The sequence below is a fragment of the Chiloscyllium punctatum genome, chromosome 21 (genome assembly GCF_047496795.1).
Source record: "Chiloscyllium punctatum isolate Juve2018m chromosome 21, sChiPun1.3, whole genome shotgun sequence".
NCBI classification, from domain to species: Eukaryota; Metazoa; Chordata; class Chondrichthyes; order Orectolobiformes; family Hemiscylliidae; genus Chiloscyllium; species Chiloscyllium punctatum.
In genome coordinates, this window is record NC_092759.1 from 10,964,153 (window position 1) to 10,991,474 (window position 27,322).

At 54.7% G+C, this 27,322-nt stretch overlaps 1 protein-coding gene across 1 annotated transcript in view; it reads left to right on the forward strand.

Annotated features, from left to right (window-relative positions):
• The first annotated feature begins 3,055 nt into the window (after positions 1-3,055).
• The window catches only part of LOC140492447 (insulin receptor substrate 1-like), a 104,711-nt gene continuing 80,444 nt past the window's right edge, over positions 3,056-27,322 (forward strand). The window contains 5 exon segments of the mRNA XM_072591337.1: positions 3,056-3,685; positions 24,250-25,398; positions 25,401-25,729; positions 26,092-26,348; positions 26,350-26,822. Coding sequence (XP_072447438.1) covers positions 3,301-3,685; positions 24,250-25,398; positions 25,401-25,729; positions 26,092-26,348; positions 26,350-26,822 — 2,593 coding nt within the window. The 5' untranslated portion in view covers positions 3,056-3,300.

The window sequence follows — 27,322 nt, forward strand, 5'->3', positions numbered from 1 at the left end:
TCAGGGAGGTTTTCACGAGTAGACGTTGCATGGATGAAGCAGCGGTCAGGTGATTTGGAGGCTGGCGTTGCCAGTGTTGGATACGAGCGTCCGTACGAGTTGCCACAAGGCCCTGGGATGGAGGTTCCTGGAGGGGCGTGTGGGGAGGGGGAGGGGGAAGGATGGTGCCCAGATTTCAGGAGGTCCTCAAAGCCTCTGTGGAGAGGCCAAACATCGTCCAGCGCCACCCTGACCGGACTGCCCCATGGGAAGACCCCCAACGAAACGAACGCAGGGGGAGGGCTCCAAACCCTGCGAGAGACGACGGGAAGGTGGTGCCGGGGGTTGGGTTTATGTGGAAGGTACGTCCAAGGTGTGGGGAGAAGAGCTTCTGACCTCCCTCCCCACCCCCAACCCCCCACCCCCGCCACTGACCTCTTTCCCCACGTGGTCAGGAGCAACGGTGGGACCCCACTTGAAACAAAAAGACCTGGGATGGAATAGAGCCCGCAAGGGGCCAAGGGAGGGTGCTGGGACCCTGAAGGAGTAGGTACCCCCCTCCCCACCCCACCCCACCCCAATCTTACTCAGCCCTGCACTGAGTGCGGCGCTGGTGGAGTGCAGAGTGGTCAGGCAGGGCCCGAGGAGCATGAGAGTCGGCGTTGCGGGCAAGTCAGGGATGATGAAGGGCTCTTGCCCAAAACGCCGACTCTCCTGCTCCTCGGGCGCTGCCTGACCGGCTGTGCTTTTCCAGCACCACCCTCCTCCTTCCACCGTGATGTCCAGCATCTGCACGCCCTCAGCTCCCTCCTTGCTGAGTGCGGTCTTGAGCAGAGAGCACTACGACCAAAGGAGCTCAGCCACTCCCTCCCCCTGTCTAGTGTGTGTGTCTGTGTGAGGGTGTGTGTGTGTCTGTGTGTGTCTGGGGCTCCCTATTTAGAAATGCAAACCCACCTTCCCAGCAGCATTAAGGTGAGACCCCCATGCACCGCAGATACACAGAGTATACGTGCGTGTATATATGTGTGTGCGTACATGTGTGTAGATGTGTATATGTATGTGTGTGTGTACATGTGTGTGTGTATGTGTGTGTACATGTGTGTATATGTGAGCATGTATACATGTATGTATGTATATATGTGTGTATGTACATGTGTGTACATGTGTGTGTGTATGTGTGTGTACATGTATATGTATGGGTGTGTATATGTATTTGTATGGGTATGTATATGTGTGTGTAAATGTGTATGTATGTGTGTATATGTGTATGTATGGGTGTGTATATGTGTGTACATGTGTATGTATGTGTGTGTATATATGTATGTATGGGTGTGTATATGTGTGTGTACATGTGTATGTATGTATGTGTGTATATGTGTGTGTACATGTGTATGCATGTGTGTGTATATGTGTCTGTATGGGTGTGTACATGTGTATGTATGGGTGTGTATATATGTATATGTGTATGTATGGGTGTGTATATGTGTATATGTGTGTGTGTATAGGTATGTGTATGTATGGGTGTGTATATGTGTACGTGTGTGTATATGTATATGTATGGGTGTGTATATGTGTGTGTATGAGTGTGTACATGTGTATGTATGGATGTGTACATATGTATGTATGGGTGTGTACATGTGTATATGTGTGTGTATATATGTAAATATGTGCATGTGTGTGTATATGTATATGTATGGGTGTGTATATGTGTGTGTATATATGTATATGTGTATATGTGTGTGTACATGTATAAGACCATAAGACCATAAGACCATAAGACATAGGAGTGGAAGTAAGGCCATTCGGCCCACCGAGTCCACTCCGCCATTCAATCATGGCTGATGCGCATTTCAGCTCCACTTGCCAGCGTTCTCCCCGTAGCCCTTAATTCCTCTAGACAACAAGAACCTATCAATCTCGGCCTTGAAGACAGTTAGTGTCCCGGCTTCCACTGCACTCCGTGGCAATGAATTCCACAGGCCCACCACTCTCTGGCTGAAGAAATGTCTCTGCATTTCCGTTCTGAAATGACCCCCTCTAATTCTAAGGCTGTGTCCACGGGTCCTAGTCTCCTCGCCTAACAGAAACAATATATGTGTATATATGTGTGTATATGTATGGGTGTGTATATGTGTGTGTACATGTGTATATGTGTATATATGTGTGTATATATGTATATGTGTGTACATGTGTATATGTATGGGTGTGTATATGTGTGTGTATACATGTGTATATGTGTATATATGTGTGTATATATGTATATGTGTGTGTATATGTGTATATGTGTGTGTATATGTGTATATGTATGGGTGTGTATATGTGTGTACATGTGTATATGTATGGGTGTGTATATGTGTATATGTGTGTGTATGTGTATGGGTGTGTGTATCTGTGTGTATGGGTGTGTGTATATGTATGTGTGTGTATATATGTGTGTATATGTATGGATGTGTATATGTGTGTGTATATATGTATATGTATGTGTGTGTGTATGGGTGTGTATATATATGTGTATATGTGTGTGTATATATGTATATGTATGGGAGGTGTATATGTGTGTGTATGGGTGTGTATATATATGTGTATATGTGTGTGTATGTGTATGGGTGTGTGTATATGTATGTGTGTGTATATATGTATATGTATGGGTGTGTGTGTATATGTATGTGTGTGTGTATATATGTGTGTGTATATATGTATATGTATGGGTGTGTATATGTGAATATGGGTGTGTATATGTGTGTGTGTGTATATATATATGTATATATGTGTATATGTATATGTATGTGTATATATATATGTGTGTATATATGTATATGTGTGTATATGTGTGTGTGTATGTGTGTATATATATGTATATATGTGTGTACATGTGTGTATATATATGTATATATGTGTGTACATGTGTGTATATATGTATATGTGTGTATATATATGTATGTATATATGTATATGTGTGTATATATATGTATGTATATATGTGTATATGTGTGTATATGCACACACCTCTCCGCCAGAGGCGGCGGCGCTTTAAAAGGACACGCTGCAAGAGGAGGAGGAGATTTTTTTTTCGCTTTTGCAAAACAAGGGGAGGGGAAAGAGAGAGAGAGAGAGACAGAGAGGGACAGGGAGGGACAGGGAGATTATTGCAAAGTTTTATTTGCAGCAGCCGGGGGTGTGTGCAAAAGGAGGTTTCTGCAAACGCTGTGAGGGAGCGGTGCACGGCAGCGGGCGGCGGCGGGAGAGATGCAGCGGCCGTGAGGAGGGAGCAGCGGCGGGGGCGGGGGGGATTTACATTCGCATTCGGTGCGGCCGGTTGGAATGGCGGAGCCGGGACCGGAGCAGGAGCCGGGGCAGAGCCCGAGCCCGAGCCCGAGCCCGGGGCCGGGGCAGGGGTCGGACGTGAAGAAGTGCGGGGTGCTGCGGAAGTGGAAGAGCCTGCACCGGCGGTACTGCGTGCTGCGGTCGGCGAGTGACAGCGGACCCGCGCGCCTCGAGCTCTACGACAGCGAGAAGAAGTTCCGCAGCCGCGGCGCGGGTCCCCGCCGCGCGCTCCCGCTCAGCTCCTGCTTCACCGTCAACAAGCGGCGCGACGCGCGCTCCCGATACCTGCTCTGCGTGTACACGCGCAGCGAGAGCGTGTGCCTGGCGGCGGCGGGAGCGGAGGAGCAGGAGAGCTGGTACCGCGCACTGAGCGCGCAGCTGGGTACGGCACCCCCCCAGACACACACCCTCACACACACCCTCACACACACCCTCACACACACCCAGACACACACCCTCACACACACCCTCACACACACCCAGACACACACCCTCACACACACCCTCACACACACCCAGACACACACCCTCACACACACCCTCACACACACCCAGACACACACCCAGACACACACCCTCACACAGACCCTCACACAGACCCTCACACACACCCAGACACACACCCTCACACACACCCAGACACACACCCTCACACAGACCCTCACACACCCCCCAGACACACACCCTCACACACACCCAGACACACACCCTCACACACACCCAGACACACACCCTCACACACACCCTCACACACACCCTCACACACACACCCTCACACACACACCCCAGACACACACCCCAGACACACACCCCAGACACACACCCTCACACACACCCTCACACACACACCCCAGACACACACCCTCACACACCCTCACACACACACCCCAGACACACACCCCAGACACACACACCCCAGACACACACACCCCAGACACACACCCCAGACACACACCCCAGACACACCCACCCCAGACACATACACCCCAGACACACACCCCAGACACACACCCCAGACACACACCCTCACACACACCCTCACACACACCCTCACACACACCCTCACACACACCCTCACACAGACCCTCACACAGACCCTCACACACACCCCCCAGACACACCCCCCAGACACACACACCCCAGACACAGACCCTCACACACACCCTCACACACACCCTCACACACACCCTCACACACACCCTCACACACACACCCCCAGACACACACCCTCACACCCCCCCAGACACACACCCTCACACAGACCCTCACACACACACCCAGACACACACCCCCCCCAGACACACCCCCTCACACCCCCCCTCACACACACCCTCACACAGACCCCCCAGACACACACCCTCACACACACCTCCCAGACACACCCTCACACAGACCCTCACACCCCCCCAGACACACACCCTCACACACACCCTCACACAGACCCCCCCAGACACACACCCTCACACACACCCTCACACCCCCTCAGACACACCCCCAGACACACCCCCCAGACACACACCCTCACACAGACCCTCACACATACCCCCCAGACACAGACCCCAGACACAGACCCCCCAGACACACCCCCCAGACACACACCCAGACACACACCCCCCAGACACACACCCAGACACACACCCCCCAGACACACCCCCCCCAGACACACCCCCCCCAGACACACCCCCCCCCAGACACACACCCCCCAGACACACCCCCCCCAGACACCCCCCCCAGACACCCCCCCAGACACACACCCCCCAGACACACACCCCCCAGACACACCCCCCAGACACACACCCTCACACAGACCCTCACACACACCCAGACACAGACCCTCACACATACCCCCCAGACACAGACCCCAGACACAGACCCTCACACACACCCTCCAGACACAGACCCTCACACACATCCTCCAGACACAGACCCTCACACAGACCCCCCCAGACACAGGCCCTCACACACCCCCCTCACACACACCCCTCACCCATCCCCCCTCACACACACCCCTCACCCATCCCCCCTCACACACACCCCTCACCCATCCCCCCTCACACACACACACCCTCACACACACACCCATCACTAACAACCCCCCCGTCACACCCCCCCGTCACACCCCCCCCGTCACACCCCCCCCGTCACACCCCCCCCGTCACACACCCCCCCCGTCACACACCCCCCCCGTCACACCCCCCCCGTCACACCCCCCCCGTCACACCCCCCCCGTCACACCCCCCCGTCACACACCCCCCCCTCACACACCCCCCCCTCACACACCCCCCCCTCCCTCACAAACCCCCCCTCCCTCACAAACCCCCCTTCCCTCACAAACCCCCCCTCACACGCACCCCCCTCACACGCACCCTTCTCATACACACCCCCACTCACACTCCCCCCGCACAAACCCCCCCTCACACTCCTCTCCCCCCACACACCCCTACCCCCGTGTGTGCCTGTCTCCCCCACCCTGCCTGTCCCATTTCTGTATCCCAGTCTTCCTCACCCTGTGTGTGTCCCTGTGAACCTCACCATCTGTCCCTCACCCTGTCTGTCTCTGTCCCTCACCTTGTCTGTCCCTGTGCCCCCTTACCCTGTGTCTGTCTGTCTGTCTCTCTCTTCCTCTCTTCTCTCCTCTCTCTCCCCTCTCTCTTTCTCTCTGTGTCCCTCACCCAGTCTGTGTGTGTGTCTCTCTCTCTCTCTCTCTGTCTGTGTCCCTCACCCTGCCTGTCTCCGTCTGTCCCTGTGTACCTCACACTCCTCCATCCTTCAGTTGTATAGCTCACACTCCTCTGCCCTCACCCGACTCCCTCCATCTCTCTGACACTGTCCATCTTCTGGCGCGCTGGTATTGGGCAGTCTCCCTGCCGTTAGGTACGCCACTGTCACATGTGCTCACTCCATCTCCCGCACTCCTCCCTTGTTCCTCACACTATCTGTCCTTTATTACTAAAACCTGAAAATCCTCACACTCGGGCCCCAAAACCCCTCTGCTGCCACTTTCTCAGGAGAGCCGTGACTGGATGCTGAGCCAGTTCCTTCCTGGTTATCACACTCACTCCATCCCTTACACCTCCTCGGTCTCACACACACACACTCCATCTTTATGCCTCCATTCTTAACGCTCACTCCATCCTCAGGGCAGCTTGTGTCATGCAGGCCAGGCATTGAGTCAACTCCTGACGTCTGGTTCAGGCTGTCACTCAGTCCATCCCCTAACCTCCACTCTCTCACTCACCCTCACATTCAGACTGCCCTCAGGAGAAGACAAGGTAGAAACAATGACTGCAGATGCTGGAAACCAGATTCTGGATTAGTGGTGCTGGAAGAGCACAGCGGTTCAGGCAGCACCCGAGGAGCTTCGAAATCGACGTTTCGGGCAAAAGCCCTTCTCCTTTTATTCCTGATGAAGGGCTTTTGCCCGAAACGTCGATTTCGAAGCTACTTGGATGCTGCCTCAGGAGAGGACAGCCAAGTCCTGCCCTGTGCTCTGGGCTGTCATTACTCCCTCCATTTCCTATTGTCACTGAGTGATGTGGGTAAAAAGAGGTTCCGTGACAAGAATTTAGAGAGCGACGTAGCAGGTTGTAAAACGGAAACTCAAAAGGTTGGGATCTCTGGGTTGCTCCTGGGTTCCACGTGCCCGTGAATCTAGACAGAGCTGATGAATGCTTGGCGGAAGATTTGGAAGAGGGAGGAGGGTTATGATGCTTGGATCACAGGCTGTGTTTCTGCAGAAGGAGGGACGTGTATAAAGCCAACAGGCTACAGCTGAACAGGAATGCGACCGTGTGAGAGTGGGATGTGTTTGCTAGTGCGTTCCATGTTGTTCTCAACTAATTTGGCAGGTGAAAGGGCGATGGACTGGAGGAAAACTTGGGGGACGATGGGCAGATTGAAATAACAAGTCAGTTTGGAAAGCAGAGTATACAAAGTATTTTCCCAAGGGAACATGGCAAGGTTGACTTTTATTGTAGAGCTATGAATTGTGTGAGTAAGGGTGTTAATAAAAGCATTGGAGGTGTGATACCATTGCTATCAGGGTTAAGGAGGGACAGGTCTAGGGGGATAGACCCTCCAGGAGTGCAAATAGGACATGGGGGTTGCAATATTGATCAGCGTGTCAATTACATTAGATTTCCTACAGTATGGAAACAAGCCCTTTGTCCCAACAAGTCCACACTGACCCTCTGAAGAGTAACCCACCCATTCCCCTACATGGACCCAACACCACGGGCAATATCCCATGGCCAATCCACCCTAACCCACACATCCCTGAACACTATGGGGTAATTTAGCATGGCCAATCCACCCTAACCTACACATCCCTGAACACTATGGGGTAATTTAGCATGGCCAATCCACCCTAACCTGCATATCTTTGGACTGTGGGAGGAAACCGGAGCACCCGGAGGAAACCCCACGCAGACACTGGGAGAACGTGCAAACTCCACACAGAGAGCTACCCGAGGCTGGGATTGAACCCAGGTCCCTGACACTGGGAGGCAGCAGTGCTAACCACTGAGCCACCGTGCCGCCCAGTACTTCAGTAAAGAGGGATGATATCTACAAGGTTTTTTGTTTTCAGTTGAGCCAGTTAAAAATAAAAAGGAGCAGTCACATTATTGGGATTGTACATCACTAACAGGGAGAGGGACAGAGACAGATATGGCAAACGCTCAAAGGAATGCAAAAATAATTGGGTAATAATAACAGATTTCAACCACCCTAGAATTAACCAGGATACTCAAAGTGTGGGCCATGTAGAGGGGATGGAATTCTTCATGTTTCCAGGGGTGTGTTCTTAAAGCGTGCAGGGTAGGTGGATTAGCCATCGGGAATGCAAGATCACAGGGTGGGATGCTCTTGGGTGGGTCAGTGTGCATATGATGGGCCGAATGGCCTGCTCCCACACTGTAGGGATTCTATGATGCAGAAACTCTAAAGGGACGTTGCTTTTGTTAATTTTAGATAACGATGCCGGGCATTTTGCTGGTAGTGATGATAACTTTGTAAAATGTAAGGCAATTATGGATAAGGACAAAGATGGAGCAGAAATAAAGGCAGTATCAGGAGGGACAGGCAGGAGGCTGGGGGGACACAGCAAGGCAGGCAGCATCAGGAGGCTGGGGGAACACAGCAAGGCAGGCAGCATCAGGAGGGACAGGCAGGAGGCTGGGGGAACACAGCAAGGCAGGCAGCATCAGGAGGCTGGGGGAACACAGCAAGGCAGGCAGCATCAGGAGGGACAGGCAGGAAGCTGGAGGAACACAGCAAGGCAGGCAGTATCAGGAGGGACAGGCAGGAAGCTGGAGGAACACAGCAAGGCAGGGAGCATCAGGGGGGACAGGCAGGAGGCTGGGGGAACACAGCAAGGCAGGCAGCATCAGGAGGGACAGGCAGGAGGCTGGGGGAACACAGCAAGGCAGGCAGTATCAGGAGGGACAGGCAGGAAGCTGGAGGAACACAGCAAGGCAGGGAGCATCAGGAGGGACAGGCAGGATGCTGGGGGAACACAGCAAGGCAGGCAGCATCAGGAGGGACAGGCTGGAGGCTGGGGGGACACAGCAAGGCAGGCAGTATCAGGAGGCTGGGGGAACACAGCAAGGCAGGCAGCATCAGGAGGGACAGGCAGGAGGCTGGGGGAACACAGCAAGGCAGGCAGCATTAGGAGGGACAGGCAGGAGGCTGGGGGAACACAGCAAGGCAGGCAGCATCAGGAGGGACAGGCAGGGGGCTACGGGAACACAGCAAGGCAGGCAGCATCAGGAGGCTGGGGGAACACAGCAAGGCAGGCAGTATCAGGAGGGACAGGCTGGAGGCTGGGGGGACACAGCAAGGCAGGCAGCATCAGGAGGGACAGGCAGGAGGCTGGGGGAACACAGCAAGGCAGGCAGCATCAGGAGGGACAGGCAGGAGGCTGGGGGAACACAGCAAGGCAGGCAGTATCAGGAGGGACAGGCAGGAGGCTGGGGGAACACAGCAAGGCAGGCAGCATCAGGAGGGACAGGCAGGAGGCTGGGGGAACACAGCAAGGCAGGCAGCATCAGGAGGGACAGGCAGGAGGCTGGGGGAACACAGCAAGGCAGGCAGCACTATTAGGGACAGGCTGGAGGCTGGGGGAACACAGCAAGGCAGGCAGCATCAGGAGGGACAGGCTGGAGGCTGGGGGAACACAGCAAGGCAGGCAGCACCATTAGGGACAGGCTGGAGGCTGGGGGAACACAGCAAGGCAGGCAGCATCAGGAGGGACAGGCTGGAGGCTGGGGGAACACAGCAAGGCAGGCAGCATCAGGAGGGACAGGCAGGAGGCTGGGGGAACACAGCAAGGCAGGCAGTATCAGGAGGGACAGGCAGGAGGCTGGGGGAACACAGCAAGGCAGGCAGCATCAGGAGGGACAGGCAGGAGGCTGGGGGAACACAGCAAGGCAGGCAGCATCAGGAGGGACAGGCAGGAGGCTGGGGGAACACAGCAAGGCAAGCAGTATCAGGAGGGACAGGCAGGAGGCTGGGGGAACACAGCAAGGCAGGCAGTATCAGGGGGCTGGGGGAACACAGCAAGGCAGGCAGCATCAGGAGGGACAGGCAGGAGGCTGGAGGAACACAGCAAGGCAGGCAGCATCAGGAGGGACAGGCAGGAGGCTGGAGGAACACAGCAAGGCAGGCAGCATCAGGAGGGACAGGCAGGAGGCTGGAGGAACACAGCAAGGCAGGCAGCATCAGGAGGAACAGGTAGGAGGCTGGGGGAACACAGCAAGGCAGGCAGCATCAGGAGGGACAGGCAGGAGGCTGGGGGAACACAGCAAGGCAGGCAGCATCAGGAGGGACAGGCAGGAGGCTGGGGGAACACAGCAAGGCAGGCAGCACCATTAGGGACAGGCTGGAGGCTGGGGGAACACAGCAAGGCAGGCAGCATCAGGAGGGACAGGCTGGAGGCTGGGGGAACACAGCAAGGCAGGCAGCATCAGGAGGGACAGGCTGGAGGCTGGGGGAACACAGCAAGGCAGGCAGTATCAGGAGGCTGGGGGAACACAGCAAGGCAGGCAGCATCAGGAGGGACAAGCAGGAGGCTGGGGGAACACAGCAAGGCAGGCAGCATCAGGAGGGACAGGCAGGAGGCTGGGGGAACACAGCAAGGCAGGCAGAATCGGGAGGGACAGGCAGGAGGCTGGGGGAACACAGCAAGGCAGGCAGTATCAGGAGGCTGGGGGAACACAGCAAGGCAGGCAGCATCAGGAGGGACAGGCAGGAGGCTGGGGGAACACAGCAAGGCAGGCAGCATCAGGAGGGACAGGCAGGAGGCTGGGGGAACACAGCAAGGCAGGCAGTATCAGGAGGGACAGGCAGGAGGCTGGGGGAACACAGCAAGGCAGGCAGTATCAGGAGGGACAGGCAGGAGGCTGGGGGTACACAGCAAGGCAGGCAGCATCAGGAGGGACAGGCAGGAGGCTGGGGGAACACAGCAAGGCAGGCAGCATCAGGAGGGACAGGCAGGAGGCTGGGGGAACACAGCAAGGCAGGCAGTATCAGGAGGGACAGGCAGGAGGCTGGTGGAACACAGCAAGGCAGGCAGCATCAGGAGGCTGGGGGAACACAGCAAGGCAGGCAGCATCAGGAGGGACAGGCAGGAGGCTGGGGGAACACAGCAAGGCAGGCAGCATCAGGAGGGACAGGCAGGAGGCTGGGGGAACACAGCAAGGCAGGCAGTATCAGGAGGGACAGGCAGGAGGCTGGTGGAACACAGCAAGGCAGGCAGCATCAGGAGGGACAGGCAAGAGGCTGGGGGAACACAGCAAGGCAGGCAGCATCAGGAGGGACAGGCAGGAGGGTGGGGGAACACAGCAAGGCAGGCAGCATCAGGAGGGACAGGCAGGAGGCTGGGGGAGCACTGCAAGGCAGGCAGTATCAGGAGGGACAGGCAGGAGGCTGGGGGAACACAGCAAGGCAGGCAGCATCAGGAGGGACAGGCAGGAGGCTGGGGGAACACAGCAAGGCAGGCAGCATCAGGAGGGACAGGCAAGAGGCTGGGGGAACACAGCAAGGCAGGCAGCATCAGGAGGGACAGGCAGGAGGCTGGGGGAACACAGCAAGGCAGGCAGTATCAGGAGGGACAGGCAGGAAGCTGGAGGAACACAGCAAGGCAGGCAGCATCAGGAGGGACAGGCAGGAGGCTGGGGGAACACAGCAAGGCAGGCAGCATCAGGAGGGACAGGCAGGAGGCTGTGGGAACACAGCAAGGCAGGCAGCATCGGGAGGGACAGGCAGGAGGCTGGGGGAACACAGCAAGGCAGGCAGCATCAGGAGGGACAGGTAGGAGGCTGGGGGAACACAGCAAGGCAGGCAGCATCAGGAGGGACAGGCAGGAGGCTGGGGAACACAGCAAGGCAGGCAGCATCAGGAGGGACAGGCAGGAGGCTGGAGGAACACAGCAAGGCAGGCAGCATCAGGAGTTGGGGAAGTCGATGTTTTGGGTGTAACCCTTCTGAAAATCTACATTGGAATAGTGGAAGGCGTTCAGAAAGGAACGAGTGAGAGTGCAGGGCCAACGTGTTTCTGTAAAGGTGAAGGGTGGCATCAGCGTGAATTATGTGACTGGATAAGAGAGCAGCTTCCTGCAGGTACTGGAGCACTCTGAAACCAGAGAGCTGTACAGAATGTGCATGGGGTTACGTTAAAAAGGCACTCGGGAAGGGGTATGAGAAAACACTGGTGATTTCAGTCACTCCATCCCCCATACCTCCACTTTCACACTCTCTCCATTGCATTTCCGCTCACACTCACTCTATCCTCAGGAAGCTGGTATCTAAGAATAAGGCAACTTGTCCTCTCCGGTACACATCGCACTTTCTCCATGTCCCCTCTGCAGTGCGTCCACACACACTCTCTCACTCCATCTATCCCTCACTCACTCCATTCCCCCACTCAGGCTTTCACATGCTGTCCAGCTACAGGAGAGCTGGTGCTATGCACTGATCCCAACTCCTTTTTATCTTTGCAGTGGCTGTCACAGTCCCATCTTCCTGAAACCTCCACCCTTACACTCACTCCCATCCATCATTCAGCTGCTGAGGTCCAGTCACACTGTCTCTCACACTGCCCCTGTGAGGTACAGGAGCAGACTCAGGCCATTTGGTCCATCCAGTCAGCTCTATGGGTCATGCGTTTTTCAACACCATTCTCCTGCCTCTCCCCCATAACCCTGTTATCCTTACACATCCCCCTGCTCGTTACACCTCTCCTCTTACACACCATCTATCCTCTACAGCTTTCTTGCATTCACTCCATTCTCTATCTGGTCCCTCCATCCTATCCCCTTCCTGTATACTTCCTGTTCTCTCTCTCTATCTCTCTCTCTGTCGCTCTCTCTCTCTGTCTGTCTCTCTCTCTCTCTGTCCCTCTCTCTCTCTGTCCCTCTCTCTCTCTGTCCCTCTCTCTCTCGCGCTCTCTCTCTCTTTCGCTCTCTTGTTCGCTCTCTCGCTCTTGCTCTCGCGCTCTCCTCTCGCTCTCTCTCTCTCTCTCTCTCTCTCTCTGTCTCGCGCTCTCACTCTCTCACTGTCGCTCTCTCTCTCTCTGTCTCACGTGCTCTCACTCTCGCTCGCTCTCTCTCTCTCTCTCTCCACCACCCCTTCATGTTTTTCTTTATTTCCTCCTCCTTTGCATTCCCCCTCCTTCCTGCTGGTTTGATTAACGTATGTATCTCTTTTCCTCTTGGCTCAGTTTGTCCTTTGTTGTCATTCCTCAGATTGTCTTTATCCCCCTCCCCACCCCATCTCTCTCTCTCTCTCCCGTGCTCTCAATTGTCCCCTTTCACCTAGCTCCTAGCTTGTCCTTTGTTGTTTACTTAATCAGCTTTTTTGTTTATATAAAATCATTATAGTTTGGGTTTTCATGTCTTGATATGGAGAGATTGCTGGAGGTGTCAACTTTTGGAACGCACGCTGTACCTTTTGTTTGAGGAATAGCTGACCCGTTCTCCTCTTTGGAAAGCTCTTTTTTTTAAAAATGCAAGCGTAAAAAACTTTATTGGATCCAAAACTGCTAAACATAAACAGTCAACTTCAATGCTGACTCCAATTCTTCTAGTAGAGCGTTAACGCCAAAATGCAGAGCTGAGAAACTCCTGTCCGAAACCAGGACATTACTGGTCGAGCTGTTACAAACACATCAAACCCAGCAAGGCTGTCAGATCCAAAACCATTCGAATTAAGCGTCAAGTTTAGACATATTCATAGTGCAGGCCATTTGGCTCACTCAGGCAATGCCAGCTCTCTGTAGAGTGATCCAGTCAGCCCCATTGCCAGTGCTATTTCCCTGTCGACACTTCCCCTCAGTGTCTGCCAGGACTTTTCCTTCTGAAATTGGTCATTATCTCCACTTGCACCACGTTCTGCAGTACGTCTGACCCAGAATCTCAAATGTCTGCCCCCTTGTAGCGTCAGCCAAACGGCTTGCCTTGAGCATTGTCTTGTCTGAGTACAGGGGTAGTGAAGTCTTGTTTGAATTACACAAGGGTTTGGTTAAACCGCACCTGGAGTAGTGTGTGTGCAGTTTTACTCTCCTCATCTCAGGGGGGATATTCTCATCAGTGAAGGAGTGGGGCGCAGGTTCACCAGACTGGTTCCCAGACGAGTGGAACTGCCCTGTGAAGAGAGGTTGGGCAACCCAGGCCTTTATACTCCAGAGTTTTGAAGGCTTGAGTGGTGATCTCACCAAAACTCTCAAAATGTTTAAAGGGGTACACAGGGTAGGTGCAGGTAAGATGTTTCCTCCGAGTCTTGAACCCAGGTTGTGTGGGTGGGGGGGGGCACCATTTAAACACAATGGGGATGCCACTTCCGTCTGAGATGAGCGAGGGTTTGTCTCTTACTTGGAGGGTTGTGAACCTTCGGAATTTCTCTACCAGGAAGGGGTGTGGAAGCTCAGTTGTTTGTGTATGATCAATGTAAAAATGGAGAGATTCCCAGAGTTATGTGGGTCGGGTGAAATGATTGATCAGCCATTGAATGGCGGGAGATTTGATGGGCTGAATGGCCTACTCCTGTTCCTCGATCAAATCTCCCCTCGTTCCCCTTCGCTCCGAGGAGAGCCAGCTTAGCTTCTCGTCATGAAAGCCCCCCTCATCCCTGGAACCACTTGGGGCAATCTATGTCACACCTTCACTCAGACCCTCATGTCACGCCGATAGGATGGGGACCAGAACTGGGCAATGGGCTGTAGTTGGGGCCGAACCAAAACTCAAGATGCCATGCTTTTTTGCTAATCCCTCTCCCAGTATGGTACTGCCAAGTTCAAAGATTGGTGAATGTGTTGGAGGAGCTGGAGTTTGAGTGGTGGACAGGTTGTTAGTGAGTGTGAGAGCGCGCGTGAGAGAGGATAAAAGCAAATTACTGCGGATGCTGGAATCTGAAACCGAAAGAGACAATGCTGGAAAATCTCAGCAGGTTCTGGCAGCATCTGTCGAAGCTTTGACAAAGGGTCAGTTAGACTCGAAACGTCAGCTCTTTTATCTCCTTAGCTGCCAGACCTGCTGAGATTTTCCAACATTTTCTCTTTTGGCATGTGAGAGAGGGCTGTGTGTGCATGGGAGAGAGAGAGGGCGAACGTGTGGGTACGTGGGGAGGGGGGGTGGGGGGGGAAGGGAGAGTTTGTGTCAGTATGCTCATGGGGCAGAGACAGGGTTTGTATTGGGGAGGGGGAGGGAGGGAGCGAGGGTGCGCGTGTTTGGCGGAGGGGAGAGAGGGAGGGAGGGTGAGTGTGTTTGGCGGAGGGGGGAGGGAGGGAGGGTGAGCGCGTTTGGCGGAGGGGGGAGGGAGGGAGGGTGAGTGCGTTTGGCGGAGGGGGGAGGGAGGGAGGGTGAGCGCGTTTGGCGGAGGGGGGAGAGGGTGGGAGGGTGAGCGTGTTTGGCAGGGGAGAAGGAGGTTTTGTCTGTGAGATGGATAGAGATTGTGTTGGGGGAGAGGGGGTGTCTGTGTCTGTCTGGATAATGGGGGAACAAGTTATAGTGTTGAAATGACGGGTAATATCCTCTAGTTGAAACCCAGCTATTTGAGATCAACAGGACTTGTACTTGCAGAGCATTCCGAGGTTGCAGCCCTTCCGAAATGGTTGAAAAATTATCAGAGGCTGTAGAGATCTGGATAGAAGGCAGAAGTGGTTTATACGATAGTGTTTCCCGACCAGGAAACGGCTGGTCAAGTTAGTTTTGGTCAAGGCTTGTTGAGGAATGTGGACACAGAGAAACAGGCGGACAATTCTCTGGACAAGAAAATGTCGTGGTGCCTTGGTGAGCGAAATGAACTCTTGGAAAGTTACATCCAGAAAGGAGTGAGTCAGCCTGCCAGGAATGTGATCGGAGCTGGGAAGTGACGGAGATTTCAGTGAGGGGGGGTGAATGGGGGGGAGGCGGCAGCATGAGGGGTAGAGCCAGAGGGTAGCTGGCTGTCACAGGGCATTGGGTGAGCCACAGTGGATGTGTCAGGAGACCGTGAAGGCTGGATTCCCACACATCACTACCAGCAACAATCTCTTCTGCTCCCCCCTCCTCCTCCTCCGCCTCCCCTACCCTGCCATTCTCCCCCAGGAACCCTTCAAAGGCAACTTATAGACACTGACTCCAAGCGATCTGCCCCCACCCCCACCCGACCACACTTCAGCTCATTGCCCAGCCACCACCTTCCATCTCCCATGAGATCGCCCGGATTTGTCTTGCCTCTGTCTCTGATCATTTGCTGCTGAAGCCCTGATCCAAGCCTGCCATCACCCACACTCCCCCTGTCTGTCCCACACTCTCCCATCCGTAAACATCTCTGCTCCGTGCCCGAATTTGCAGTAAGTCCTCTCCCCCCAACGCCCCTTGTACTGGGCACCTCTCCTAGCTCAGCACAGAATGGCTTCAAATCCCAACAGTATCCGTCACCACCTCCAGCCCCTACACCCCCTCCCTATCTCTGTAACCCCCTCCAGCCCCTACACCCCCTCCCTATCTCTGTAACCCCCTCCAGCCCCTACACCCCCTCCCTATCTCTGTAACCCCCACCAGCCCCTACACCCCCTCCCTATCTCTGTAACCCCCTCCAGCCCCTACACCCCCTCCCTATCTCTGTAACCCCCTCCAACCCCTACACCCCCTCCCTATCTCTGTAACCCCCTCCAGCCCCTCCCTGTCTTTGTCACCTCCTCTAACGTTGGCCTCTTGACTCTCCCCTGATTGCTATCACTCCATCATTGATGGCCATGCCTTTAGCTGCCTGGGCCCTGGGATTTGAAGGTTCCTCACACAATCTCTGTGCCTTTGCTTTCCTCCTTTTAAGGTGTTCCTTAAAAACAGGCCTTTGGTCAAATCCAGTAATAGGTCCTTCTTTGGTTCAGTGTGGTGTGTCCTGTTTAGTTTTGATGCATTGCATGAGGTTCCTTTTTTTTATGTAACACCAAATGGATTGCTGATTTCAGTCTGTGCTTTTTGGAAATGGCAGTGATGTTAGATGGAGTTGTTGGGTGAATCTTGCAGGCAGTATCCCCTCATGATTGATCCAGTCTGACTGCACTGTGCGAGCTGCCTATTGAGGAGCTGGTGCCTGCTGTCCTCTGACTGTTAGTGTCTCCATGCCAACTTATCTGCATTCAGACTGCAAATTGTATTAGCTCTGCCCAGCAGAGGCACAGGAGCGAGAGAGACGAGGCTGATGCTCACTCATAATGTACCCATTTAGGAAGGGTGCACTGAAGAGAGAGCTTTACTCTGTATCTAACCCTGTGCTGTCCCTGTCCTGGGAGTGTTTGATGGGGCAACAGTGTAGAGGGAGCTTTACTCTGTATCTAACCCCGTGCTGTCCCTGTCCTGGGTGTGTTTGATGGGGGACAGTGTAGAGGGAACTTTACTCTGTATCTAACCCCGTGCTGTCCCTGTCCTGGAGGTGTTTGATGGGGACAGTGTAGAGGGAACTTTACTCTGTATCTAACCCCGTGCTGTCCCTGTCCTGGGAGTGTTGATGGGGGACAGTGTAGAGGGAGCTTTACTCTGTATCTAACCCCGTGCTGTCCCTGTCCTGGGAGTGTTTGATGGGGACAGTGTAGAGGGAGCTTTACTCTGTATCTAACCCCGTGCTGTCCCTGTCCTGGGGAGTGTTTGATGGGGGACAGTGTAGAGGCAGCTTTACTCTGTATCTAACCCCGTGCTGTCCCTGTCCTGGGGAGTGTTTGATGGGGGACAGTGTAGAGCGAGCTTTACTCTGTATCTAACCCCGTGCTGTCCCTGTCCTGGGGAGTGTTTGATGGGGGACAGTGTAGAGGCAGCTTTACTCTGTATCTAACCCCGTGCTGTCCCTGTCCTGGGAGTGTTTGATGGGGGACAGTGTAGAGGCAGCTTTACTCTGTATCTAACCCCGTGCTGTCCCTGTCCTGGGGAGTGTTTGATGGGGGACAGTGTAGAGGCAGCTTTACTCTGTATCTAACCCCGTGCTGTCCCTGTCCTGGGTGTGTTTGATGGGGGACAGTGTAGAGGCAGCTTTACTCTGTATCTAACCCCGTGCTGTCCCTGTCCTGGGGAGTGTTTGTTGGCTGCAGTATTGAGGAACATTTACTTTTTGTTTGAATAATAGAGGAAGCTTTACCCCATATCTAACCATGTGCTGTTCCGATGATGGGGATAGCAGAGAGACGAGTTTACTTTCAATTTAACCGAGTGGACGGAGCTTTGCTCTCTCTTGAACTCGGTGCTGCATCTGTCCTGGAAGTGCTTGTTTGGAGTGTGTTTGATGGGACAGTGTTTTGGAACCTTTCCTCTGTTTCTGATTGTGTGCTGTACCTTGGAGGGACAGTGTAGAGGAGCAGGTGGGATGAAAACCTGTGTTTGAGGATAATGGGAGCTTTGATTTCCATTGGTCCACATTTTGTGTACATAATATCGTACCTCTTGGAGCTGGTAAGCCCCCAGCTTCTGCCCGTGCCTGGGATTCTGGATGTGTCCCCACTGACTACCCGGAATTGAACATCCAGCTGGTGCCAGTAGTTCTGATTTGACTTCCTGTGAACTGGCAATTTCCAGCCAGCGAAAGGACAGCAGCAGCTTGCGTTTTGATAGCGCTTTCCCTGGCCCTGGTGTGTCGCAGAGCTTCAGGCCTGTCTGAAGTCCAGCCCGCGATTTTGTGTGCTGCGGTGGGGGGGGGGGGGGGGGGGGGGGGGTGGGGGGGTGGGGGGTGTGGTGCTGCCGGGAGTTCAGTAACCCACTCAAGAGGGCAGTCAAGATGTTGCTTCCAACATGCTGACAACAAAAAAGGTGGCGTCTCTCGACATTCAGAGTCGTGCCCCAACTCATCGATAACTGCACCACAAAAAAGAACCCGGCTGCTCTGTGGGCAGCGGAGCGTTTTGGAATGTGTGCGTGTATCTTGCACGTGCAGAGGAGCTGGAGAAAGCAGTAACGTGGGGCTGCTGCTTGTGCCACCATTGGTGGGCAGGTGCCGTTGCAGTGTGACCTGTTTACATAGGTGTTTGTCTCAGGGAAAATTAGAGGACCGCTTTGTGTGGAGTTTTTAATCCACAGGAGTGTTCTGCCTGCTTGCTCTTTCAGGACTTGAGCATGTTTTGTGTTTTTTTTTGCTTAAGGTTCAGAAATTGGGAAGGCAAAAAAAGTCACCAATCCTTGACTGACGAAGAAAAGTCCCTCTACCAGATTTTATTCAAAATCCACCAGCCAGGCGATGCACAGGTCATTTTGGGTTCATAGTATCCCTGTGATGTTTGGTCACCAAGTTGAATGTTTAAAACCACAGCTGGCATAGTGCATGACACAAATGGCTTCATTATAGGGCAAGCCAGATTTATCGCAAAGCAAAGCTCCTGTTTATCGGCAGTTCGACCAGTCTTTGAAGAGAAGCTGACCATGAGAAGACCCAGTGAAAACTGACTGGCCTTTGTTTATTTGTAATATGTCAGTGCTTGACTGCAGAAGATTAAAGGGGAACCGAATCAGGAGGTTTGAGAAGACCGTTGTTGGGGTGCTGCAGAGGCCAGTCGGCCCATTGTGCCTGGACTGGCTTTCCAAGTGAGCGCAGTTCCCTTCCTTGTTTCGTAACCTTGCGCATCGCTTCTTGTTTCAGTGCCTCGACTGAATCTGCCCCCAGCACATTTCCGTGCACTGTGCTATATCCCCAGACCACTCGCTGAGTGATGAATGGTCTTACTCTTGCCTCACGTTTGTCTCTTTGTTGAACTGCTGTAAATCGGTGCGCTCTCGTTCTCTACTCTTACAAGCAGGAGCAGTTCTTCCGCAGCGAAAACGGAAGTTGCTGGAGGAACCCAGCAGATTTTCCCGACCTCCTTTATCCAGCCTACTCGTGACTTTTGATGACCTTCAGTCAGATCTCCTCTCAGCCTTCTGCTTTCCAGGGAGAATCGTCCCAACTTAGATGGTAGAATGCTTACAGGGTGGAGACAGGCCATTTGGCCCATCAGGTCCACGGAAACCCTCCGAAGAGCATCACTCCCAGACCCACCCCTCCACCCTATCCTTGTAACCCTGCGTTTCCAATGGCCAACCTTTCCATGCTTCACATCCCTGAACACTATGGGGCAATTTAGCACGGCCAATCCACCCTAACCTACACATCCCTGAACACTATGGAATACTTTTCCATGGCCAATTCACTCTAACCTACACATCATTGGATTGTGGGAGGAAACCGGAGCACCCGGGGGAAACCCACGCAGACAAGGGGAGAATGAGCAAACTCCACACAGACAGTCGCCTGAGGCTGGAATCGAATCCGGATCTCTGCACTGCTGCCTCACAGTACCTAACCATAGAGCCACCCTTGTTCAGTCTATTCCCATCATTGAAGTTTCCCATCCCTGGAACCATTCTTCCAAACCCCGTCTGCACTCTCTCCGATATGGTTGCATTTTTCTTATAATGCGACACCCAGAACCCCAGCTGAGATCCAACAAGTGTCTTGTGCATAGTTCAAGGATTTGATAACATTGATTGATTGAGAAACTGCTTCCTCTGGTGCAGAGAGTCCACGCTGGGGGCTCAGAACCTGAGGGTGACTCAGTGGTTAGCACTGCTGCCTCACAGCACCAGGGACCTGGGTTCGATTCCAGCCTCAGATGACTGTCTGTATGGAGTTTGCACATTCTCCCCGTGTCTGCGTGGGTTACCTCCGGGTGCTCCGGTTTCCTCCCACAGTCCAAAGATGTGCAGGTTAGGGTGGATTGGCCATGCTAAATTGCCCGTAGTCTTAGGTGCATTAGTCAGATGGAGATGGGACTGAGTGGGTTACTCTTCGGAGGATCGGTGTGAATTTATTGGGCCGAAGGGCCTATTTCCACACTGTAGGGAATCTAATTAATCTAGATCCAAGCCAGGCCATTCAGAGTGACGTCAAGAGGGGAGCAGGAATCTCTCCTTACTCATTGAGGCTGGGGTCGGCGTTACCATTAAGGCTGGTGATTCAATCGCAATTTGCAAAGCCGAGACTTCTGTTGAGTAAGTGGATTCAAAGCTGCGGGCAGAGAGAGTTAAAATGCAGATCAGTCCTCAATCGAATTGGGAACTTGGGTGGGAGGTTATTTATTACCTATCCTCTTGTTCTGAAGCCACTGAACCTGTGCTGCTTTGCATTAAAACCTGAGAGAAGTGTCGAAGTCTCAGTGAGCTCCCACGCAACCCAGATGTTGGAGCCAGGGTCAAAGCTGTTCATTTTTAATCAAGTTTTCTTGTTGTGTCTCCCAATACATCCAATACAAAAACAGGAGGTGGGCTTTGGTTTTGTTTGGTGTCTGTGGGTGTTTGTGTACGCACGTATGGGAGTGGACACGTGTGCACATTCTGTGTTTTGCACATGTATGCGCGGACAATCACCAGGAATGAGGCTTGTGGGCCGGAGTTGGGAGGGGAGGTGAGGGTAGCTGAGAGATAAATGGAAGGGGGGCTATGGCGGTTGGGGGGAGGTAGCTGAGAATGCGATGAAGGTGACAGGTCAGAGAGGTTGGATGGGAAAGACGATGGACAGGTCGAGAGGGCAGTGCTGAGTTGGGAGATTCCCAGTGTCGATTCTTCTGCTCCTCGGATGCTGCCTGACTGGCTGTGCTTTTCCAGCACCGCACTCTCGACCCTGTGTGCATGTATGTGCCCTCGAATGTTTGAGAGTGTGTGAACACGTATGCGACCCTGCAGCTTAATGGATAAAAGGATTGAGTGACTTCAGATTAGATTACTTACAGTATGGAAACAGGCCCTTCGGCCCAACAAGTCCACACCGACCCGGCCAGACCCATTTCCCTCTTCACCTAACACTACGGGCAATTTAACATGGCCAGTTCACCTAACCTGCACATTTTTGGACTGTGGGAGGAAACCGGAGCAAACCCACGCAGACACTGGGAGAATGTGCAAACTCCACACAGTCAATCGCCTGAGGCGGGAATTGAACCCGGGTCTCTGGCGCTGGGAGGCAGCAGTGCTAACCACTCTGCCACCGTGCTGCCCACTTGTGTTTGAAGGACGGGAGAATCTGGGGTTGACCTCCTTGGAACAGCCGAGGTGAAGAGGAAACAATAGCCCATGCTACGTCTGCTGGGAATGTGGAACACAAACAGGGTAACACTGGGCACTACTGAACAGGTCAGGCAGCTTCTGTGGAGAGAACCATATCTAATGTTTCAAGTTGGGTAACCTTGCCCCAGAGCTTTTGGGATCTGTTTGTTATCTGTATCAATGATTTGGATGAGAATGTACAAGGCATGATTAGTGAGTTTGCTGATGACACTAAAATCGGAAATTGCAGCCGGACCTTGATCAGCTGGGGAAGTGGGCCGAGAAATGGCAAATGGAGTTTAATATCGATAAGTGTGAGGCCTTGCATTTTGGAAAGTCAAATCAAGGTAGGAGATTTCATGGTGAATGGGAGGGTCTTAAATAAGGAGTGTAGGGGAACAGAGGGACCTTGGAGTTCAGGTGCAGGGTTGTCTGAAAGTGGAGTCCCAGGTAGACAGGGCAGTGAAGGAGGCTTTAGGCACACTGGCCTTCATCAGTCAGGGCATTGAGTATAGACGTTGGGAAGTTATGTTGCAGTTATACAGGACGTTGGTGAGGCCGCACTTGGAGTACTGTGTTCAGGTTTGGTCACCTTGCTATAGGAAGGATGTTATTAAACTGGACAGTGAGCAGAGGAGGTTTACAAGGATGTTGCCAGGTCTGAAGGGACTGAGTTCCAGGGAGAGGTTGGACAAGCGAGGACTTTTTTTCTTTAGAGCGTAGGAGACTGAGGAGGGGATGTTATCGATAGAAAATATTCAATATTTTAACCTCAACTGCTTTCCATTGGAAGAGAATTCCACAGGCTCACCTCTGGATGAAGGCATTTTCCCTCCTTTCAGTCTTTAAATGGACTACCTATGTCCTTAAACACTGCCAAGGTCTCCAGAACAAGGGGTTAATCAGAAACATTCTGCCTGTGTTTACACAGTCTAATCTAGTTAGAGTTTTAACAGGTATCTATAAGACCCCCCACATTCTTCTAAAGTCCAGTGAATGTAATCCAGTCTCCCTTCACACACCAGTCCGACCATTCCAGGACTCAGTCTGGTAAACCTTCATTGCTTTCCCTCCATAGCCACGACATCCTTCCACAGAGACAGAGACCAAAACATGCACGCGATAATCCAGGTGAGGTCTCACCAAGGTCCTGTGTAATTGCAGCATCCTGAAACTTGTCTCCTGTAAAGACCTAGAAGGCAGATCCAAGCATAACCCTAAAAATGGGGTTCAGAAGGGGGCTGATATTTGGGGGGGGGGGGGGCGGGGGTCACATAGTGATGGTGGGGATCCGGTAATCAGACCGTTCATTCAGAGGGGTAATTGGCCCATGCAATCAGCTCCCTTTGTGATGGACAGTTGTCCCAGTAAACGTGGACAACAAGCCAGCCATTGAGCTCGCCCTAGATACTGTATTGGAGATCATCTCTTGGACCTGGATCTTTAGATTTACGCACTTAACACAGCTAATCTGTCACCAGTCAACCTTGGCTTTCCAAAAGTAAATAACTTGATCAGGTGAAGCCCAGCAAGGTTACAGGAAAAGACATGCTGTGGGACAACTCGGAGCGCTCCAACCCAGAACCAAGGCACTTGGCGATGGGCTGAATGGCCTCCTCCTAGCAGGGGTGACTGGGAATTTCTTTTTCGAACGAATTCACTCATGAGCTGTGTGCGTCAGCATTTATTGCCCTTGCCCAGTTCACCAGGAGGAGGCGGTAATGAGCTGCCTCCGTGAGGACCAACTTGCTCAAGAACTCTGTCAGAGTACAGCGCTCGTTGGGAAACGCTAGAATAGAGCGAAAGGGTTTTTGTGTTGCGGAGTGACTAGGAGGTGAGACGCTGCTTTTAAAAACAGATGCTTTATACAGAAACACAATGTTGGAGAAACTCAGCAGCGTCTGTGGAGAGAGAGAGAGAGAGAGATGCAGTTTGGAGTTCGGTGGCCCTTCACAACTGAATGCTCGATGGTTAGCATGAGCCTGTTAAATTGAATGGCTTTTTTCTATATTATACGACTCCATAACTTTGAGCCGTGTTGGAGTGTAGTGGTGGAAGGGGCTGGCAGGGCTGTCCCTGCGTGGAAGAGGGTGAGGCAAAGGCAACGAATTAGGAAAAGAAATTCCCAGTTGCCTTGGCAACAGCCCCCTGCCAGGAGGAGGCCATTCAGCCCATTGCCAAGTGCCTAAGTAGGGGCTGTCCGATTCTTCCCACAGAGTGTGTTCTGGATACCAGGACACAGGTAGCATCAGGTAACAGGTTGCTGAGGTCAACTGGGAAGGGTTATTCTCGCAGGTCTGTTTGTCAGTGTGAAGGGCGTCGGGGGGGGGGGGGGAGTTTAAGCTGATTATGAGTGGAGTGTTACATTGCTGTCATTTCTAACTGCCCTTTCTCCTCCTCCTGACCTGCAGGTAAATCTCACGTGGAGAACGGGGACACGAACTACGCCACGGTGCCAGGGCCACCTTTCAAGGAGGTGTGGCAGGTTAACCTTCGACCCCGCGGCCTGGGCCACACGCGGAACATGAGCGGCATCTACCGGCTGTGCCTGACGGACAAGACGGTCAACCTGGTCAAGCTGAACTCTGAGGCCGCGGCCGTGGTGCTGCAGCTGATGAACATCCGTCGGTGCGGGCACTCGGAGAACTTCTTCTTTGTGGAGGTGGGCCGCTCAGCGGTGACTGGGCCCGGCGAGTTCTGGATGCAGGTGGACGACTCGGTGCTGGCCCAGAACATGCACGAAACCATCCTGGAGGCCATGAAGGCCATGAGTGAGGAGTTCCGATTGCGCAGCAAGAGCCAGTCCTCGGGCACCAACCCCATCTCGGTGCCACCCCGCCGGCACCACCCGCCCCCCAGCCGGGTGGGCTTGGTCGCGAGGCGGGGGGCGCCCACCTCACCGGGGCAGGCTCCTGGCCCGGCCCGGACGCGGACCCCCGGCGACGGCGCTGCCTCCTCGCGCCCGCCCTCGGCCGACGAGGCCCCCTGCAGCCCCCCGCCCAGCCAGGGGGCACCCGGGGCCCGCCCTCTGCCTCCCCCACCCCCGTCCCGCTCGACCCCTGACCTGGCCTCCAGCCCCCTCGGCCTCCCCCGCGGGGGCTTCTCCTCTTCCTCCTCGCTGCCCTCCTCCTCCTCTGATGGCGAGGGGTATGGGTCCAGCCCCGGCTCGCCAGGAGGAGGAGGAAGGCCGCTTCACAACTACGTGGCCATGGGCGGCCTAGGGCAGCGCCAACCACAGTGCCAGCTGCGGAGGAGGCCCAGCAGCCGAGGGGGGGAGGACGAGGAGGAGGAGGAGGAGGCTGACAGGGGTTTGAGTATTCGGGCCTGGTCAGGCAGGCTTCGCCCCGAGCTCCTGGAAACAGGGCACGATCAGGGCACCGATCAGGGCTACGTGGCCATGCTGCCCAACGTGGTGGCGCCCAGTGACGATGACTACATGGCCATGACCCCCAAAGGCCCTTCGGCCCCTCACCGGGTCGAGAGCCCGGCGGGGGGCTACGTGCTGATGTCGCCCAGTGGGAGCTGCTCCCCTGACTGGGCCCGGCCCCGGGGGGTGGCAGCCCGGGAGGAGACTACATGAACATGTCACCGGCCAGCACCCCCCCGTCCTGCCACCAACGCTGCCCGGCCAGGCCTCACCAGGAGGGCTGTACCCCCACAGACCCCCGATCCCCCCACTGCTACCACTCCCTGCCCCGCTCCTACAAGCAGCTGGACCCGGCTCTGTCTGCCTCCTCGGAGCGCCGCGCTCCCTCCTCCCCTTCCGCCCCCTCAGGCTGCCTCATCCTCCCCTCCTCCACCTCCTCCTCCTCCTCCCCCTCAGCCCGCCCTGTCCCCTCCTCCGCCCCCACGGGCCGCCTCACCCCCTCCTCCTCCCCCTCAGCCCGCCTCGCCCCTCGCCCCCTCCTCCTCCCCCTCTGCCCCTCTGCCGCTTTGCCCCCTCTTCCGCCCCCCACGGGCCGCCTCACCCCGTCCTCCTCTCCCTCAGGCTACCTTGCCCCCTCCTCCTCCTCCCTCTCAGCCCGCCTCATCCCCTCCTCCCGCCCCCTCAGCCCACTTCACCCCCTCCTCTTCCCCCTCAGGCTACCTTGCCCCCTCCTCCTCCTCCTCCTCCTCCTCCTCCCCCTCAGGCTACCTTGCCCCTTCCTCCTCCTCCTCCTCCCCCTCAGGCTACCTTGCCCCCTCCTCCTCCCCCTCAGCCCGCCTCGCCCCCTCCTCCTCCTTCTCGACCGGCAGCAGTGAGAGCTTGACAGAGACTGAAAGTGGGAAGCCCCTCGCCCACCGCCAGCCCGCACCCCCCCCTCGACCCGGTGAGAGCCAGCACCCTGCCCCGCCGGAGAGAGAGCTCGCTGGCGACCGAGCCCCAGAGCCCGGGGGAGTACGTCAGCATCGAGTTCCGAGACCCGCAGTGTAGCCCCCGCTCCCCGAGAGGGCCCTGGGTGAGCCCCTCTGAGTACGTCAACGTCGGCTTTGGTCCCCGGGCCCGTCCTCCTCGTCCCCCACGGCCCGGGCAGGGTGGGCAGCCCGGTTCCCGGTGACACAGCCTGCCCCCCGGTGGCGTCGTTGCCCGAGGGAGCCCGGGACTCTGCCAGGGGGTCGGATCGGGGGGCCCAGGGAATTTGCACCGAGCTCCAGGGGCGCAGGCGTCATTGCTCTGAGACCTTCCCAAGCGCCCCTTGTGCGCCTGGACCCTCGGAGGCCAGCTCCCACCACTCCAGGCGCCGCGGCTCGGCCTCCTTGGAGAGCACCGACGTTGGGGATTCAGCCGTGGGGGCTCCACGCTCCGGGATGTCGCGCCACATGTCAGTCGGCTTCGAGAACGGCCTGAATTACATCGACCTGGACCTGGGGACGGACAGCGCCTGCGTTGACACGCCCGCCTTGCAGTCGAGGCTCCACACGCCGACCAGCTCTTTGAACACCTACGCCAGCATCGATTTTCACAAATTTGAAGAACTGAGAAGCCATAAAAGTAACAAAGACGGTGAGTGTTCTCCACGTTACCTGGTTTGTGCCAGTTCGTCTTGTCCATTGTAGTTCCCAGTGAGAGCGGGTGCCTACGTAGATATGTCAATGCTATCATGGAATGGCATGCAATGTTCTTTCTTTTAGGATGTCTGTTTATTTTTTTTTTCCTTTCTTTAACTCCCACACTAACTGTGGTAGTGCTTATTTTTTCCCCAGCATCCATGTTGTGAGTGTGCAGGTGTGAGACACAAGGTGCATAAATCTTTATTCGTTTCCCACTACCAGGAAGACAGGAAGCACCCCGAGTGGCCAGTGACAAGCACTGCCCTTCACATCAAAGGGCAATGCTGTGTGATCAAACAGTGAAGGGGAGGGTAGGGACTAAATCAAAATAGAGTTGGACGGGGAAATAATACACTCCACTCCCTGCGGCACCCACCTCTCCCTGAACGACTCCAGGGTGTTGGTGGACACCGTGTGCTCCTTCTCCAAGGACACCCGGGCTCTAACGTAACC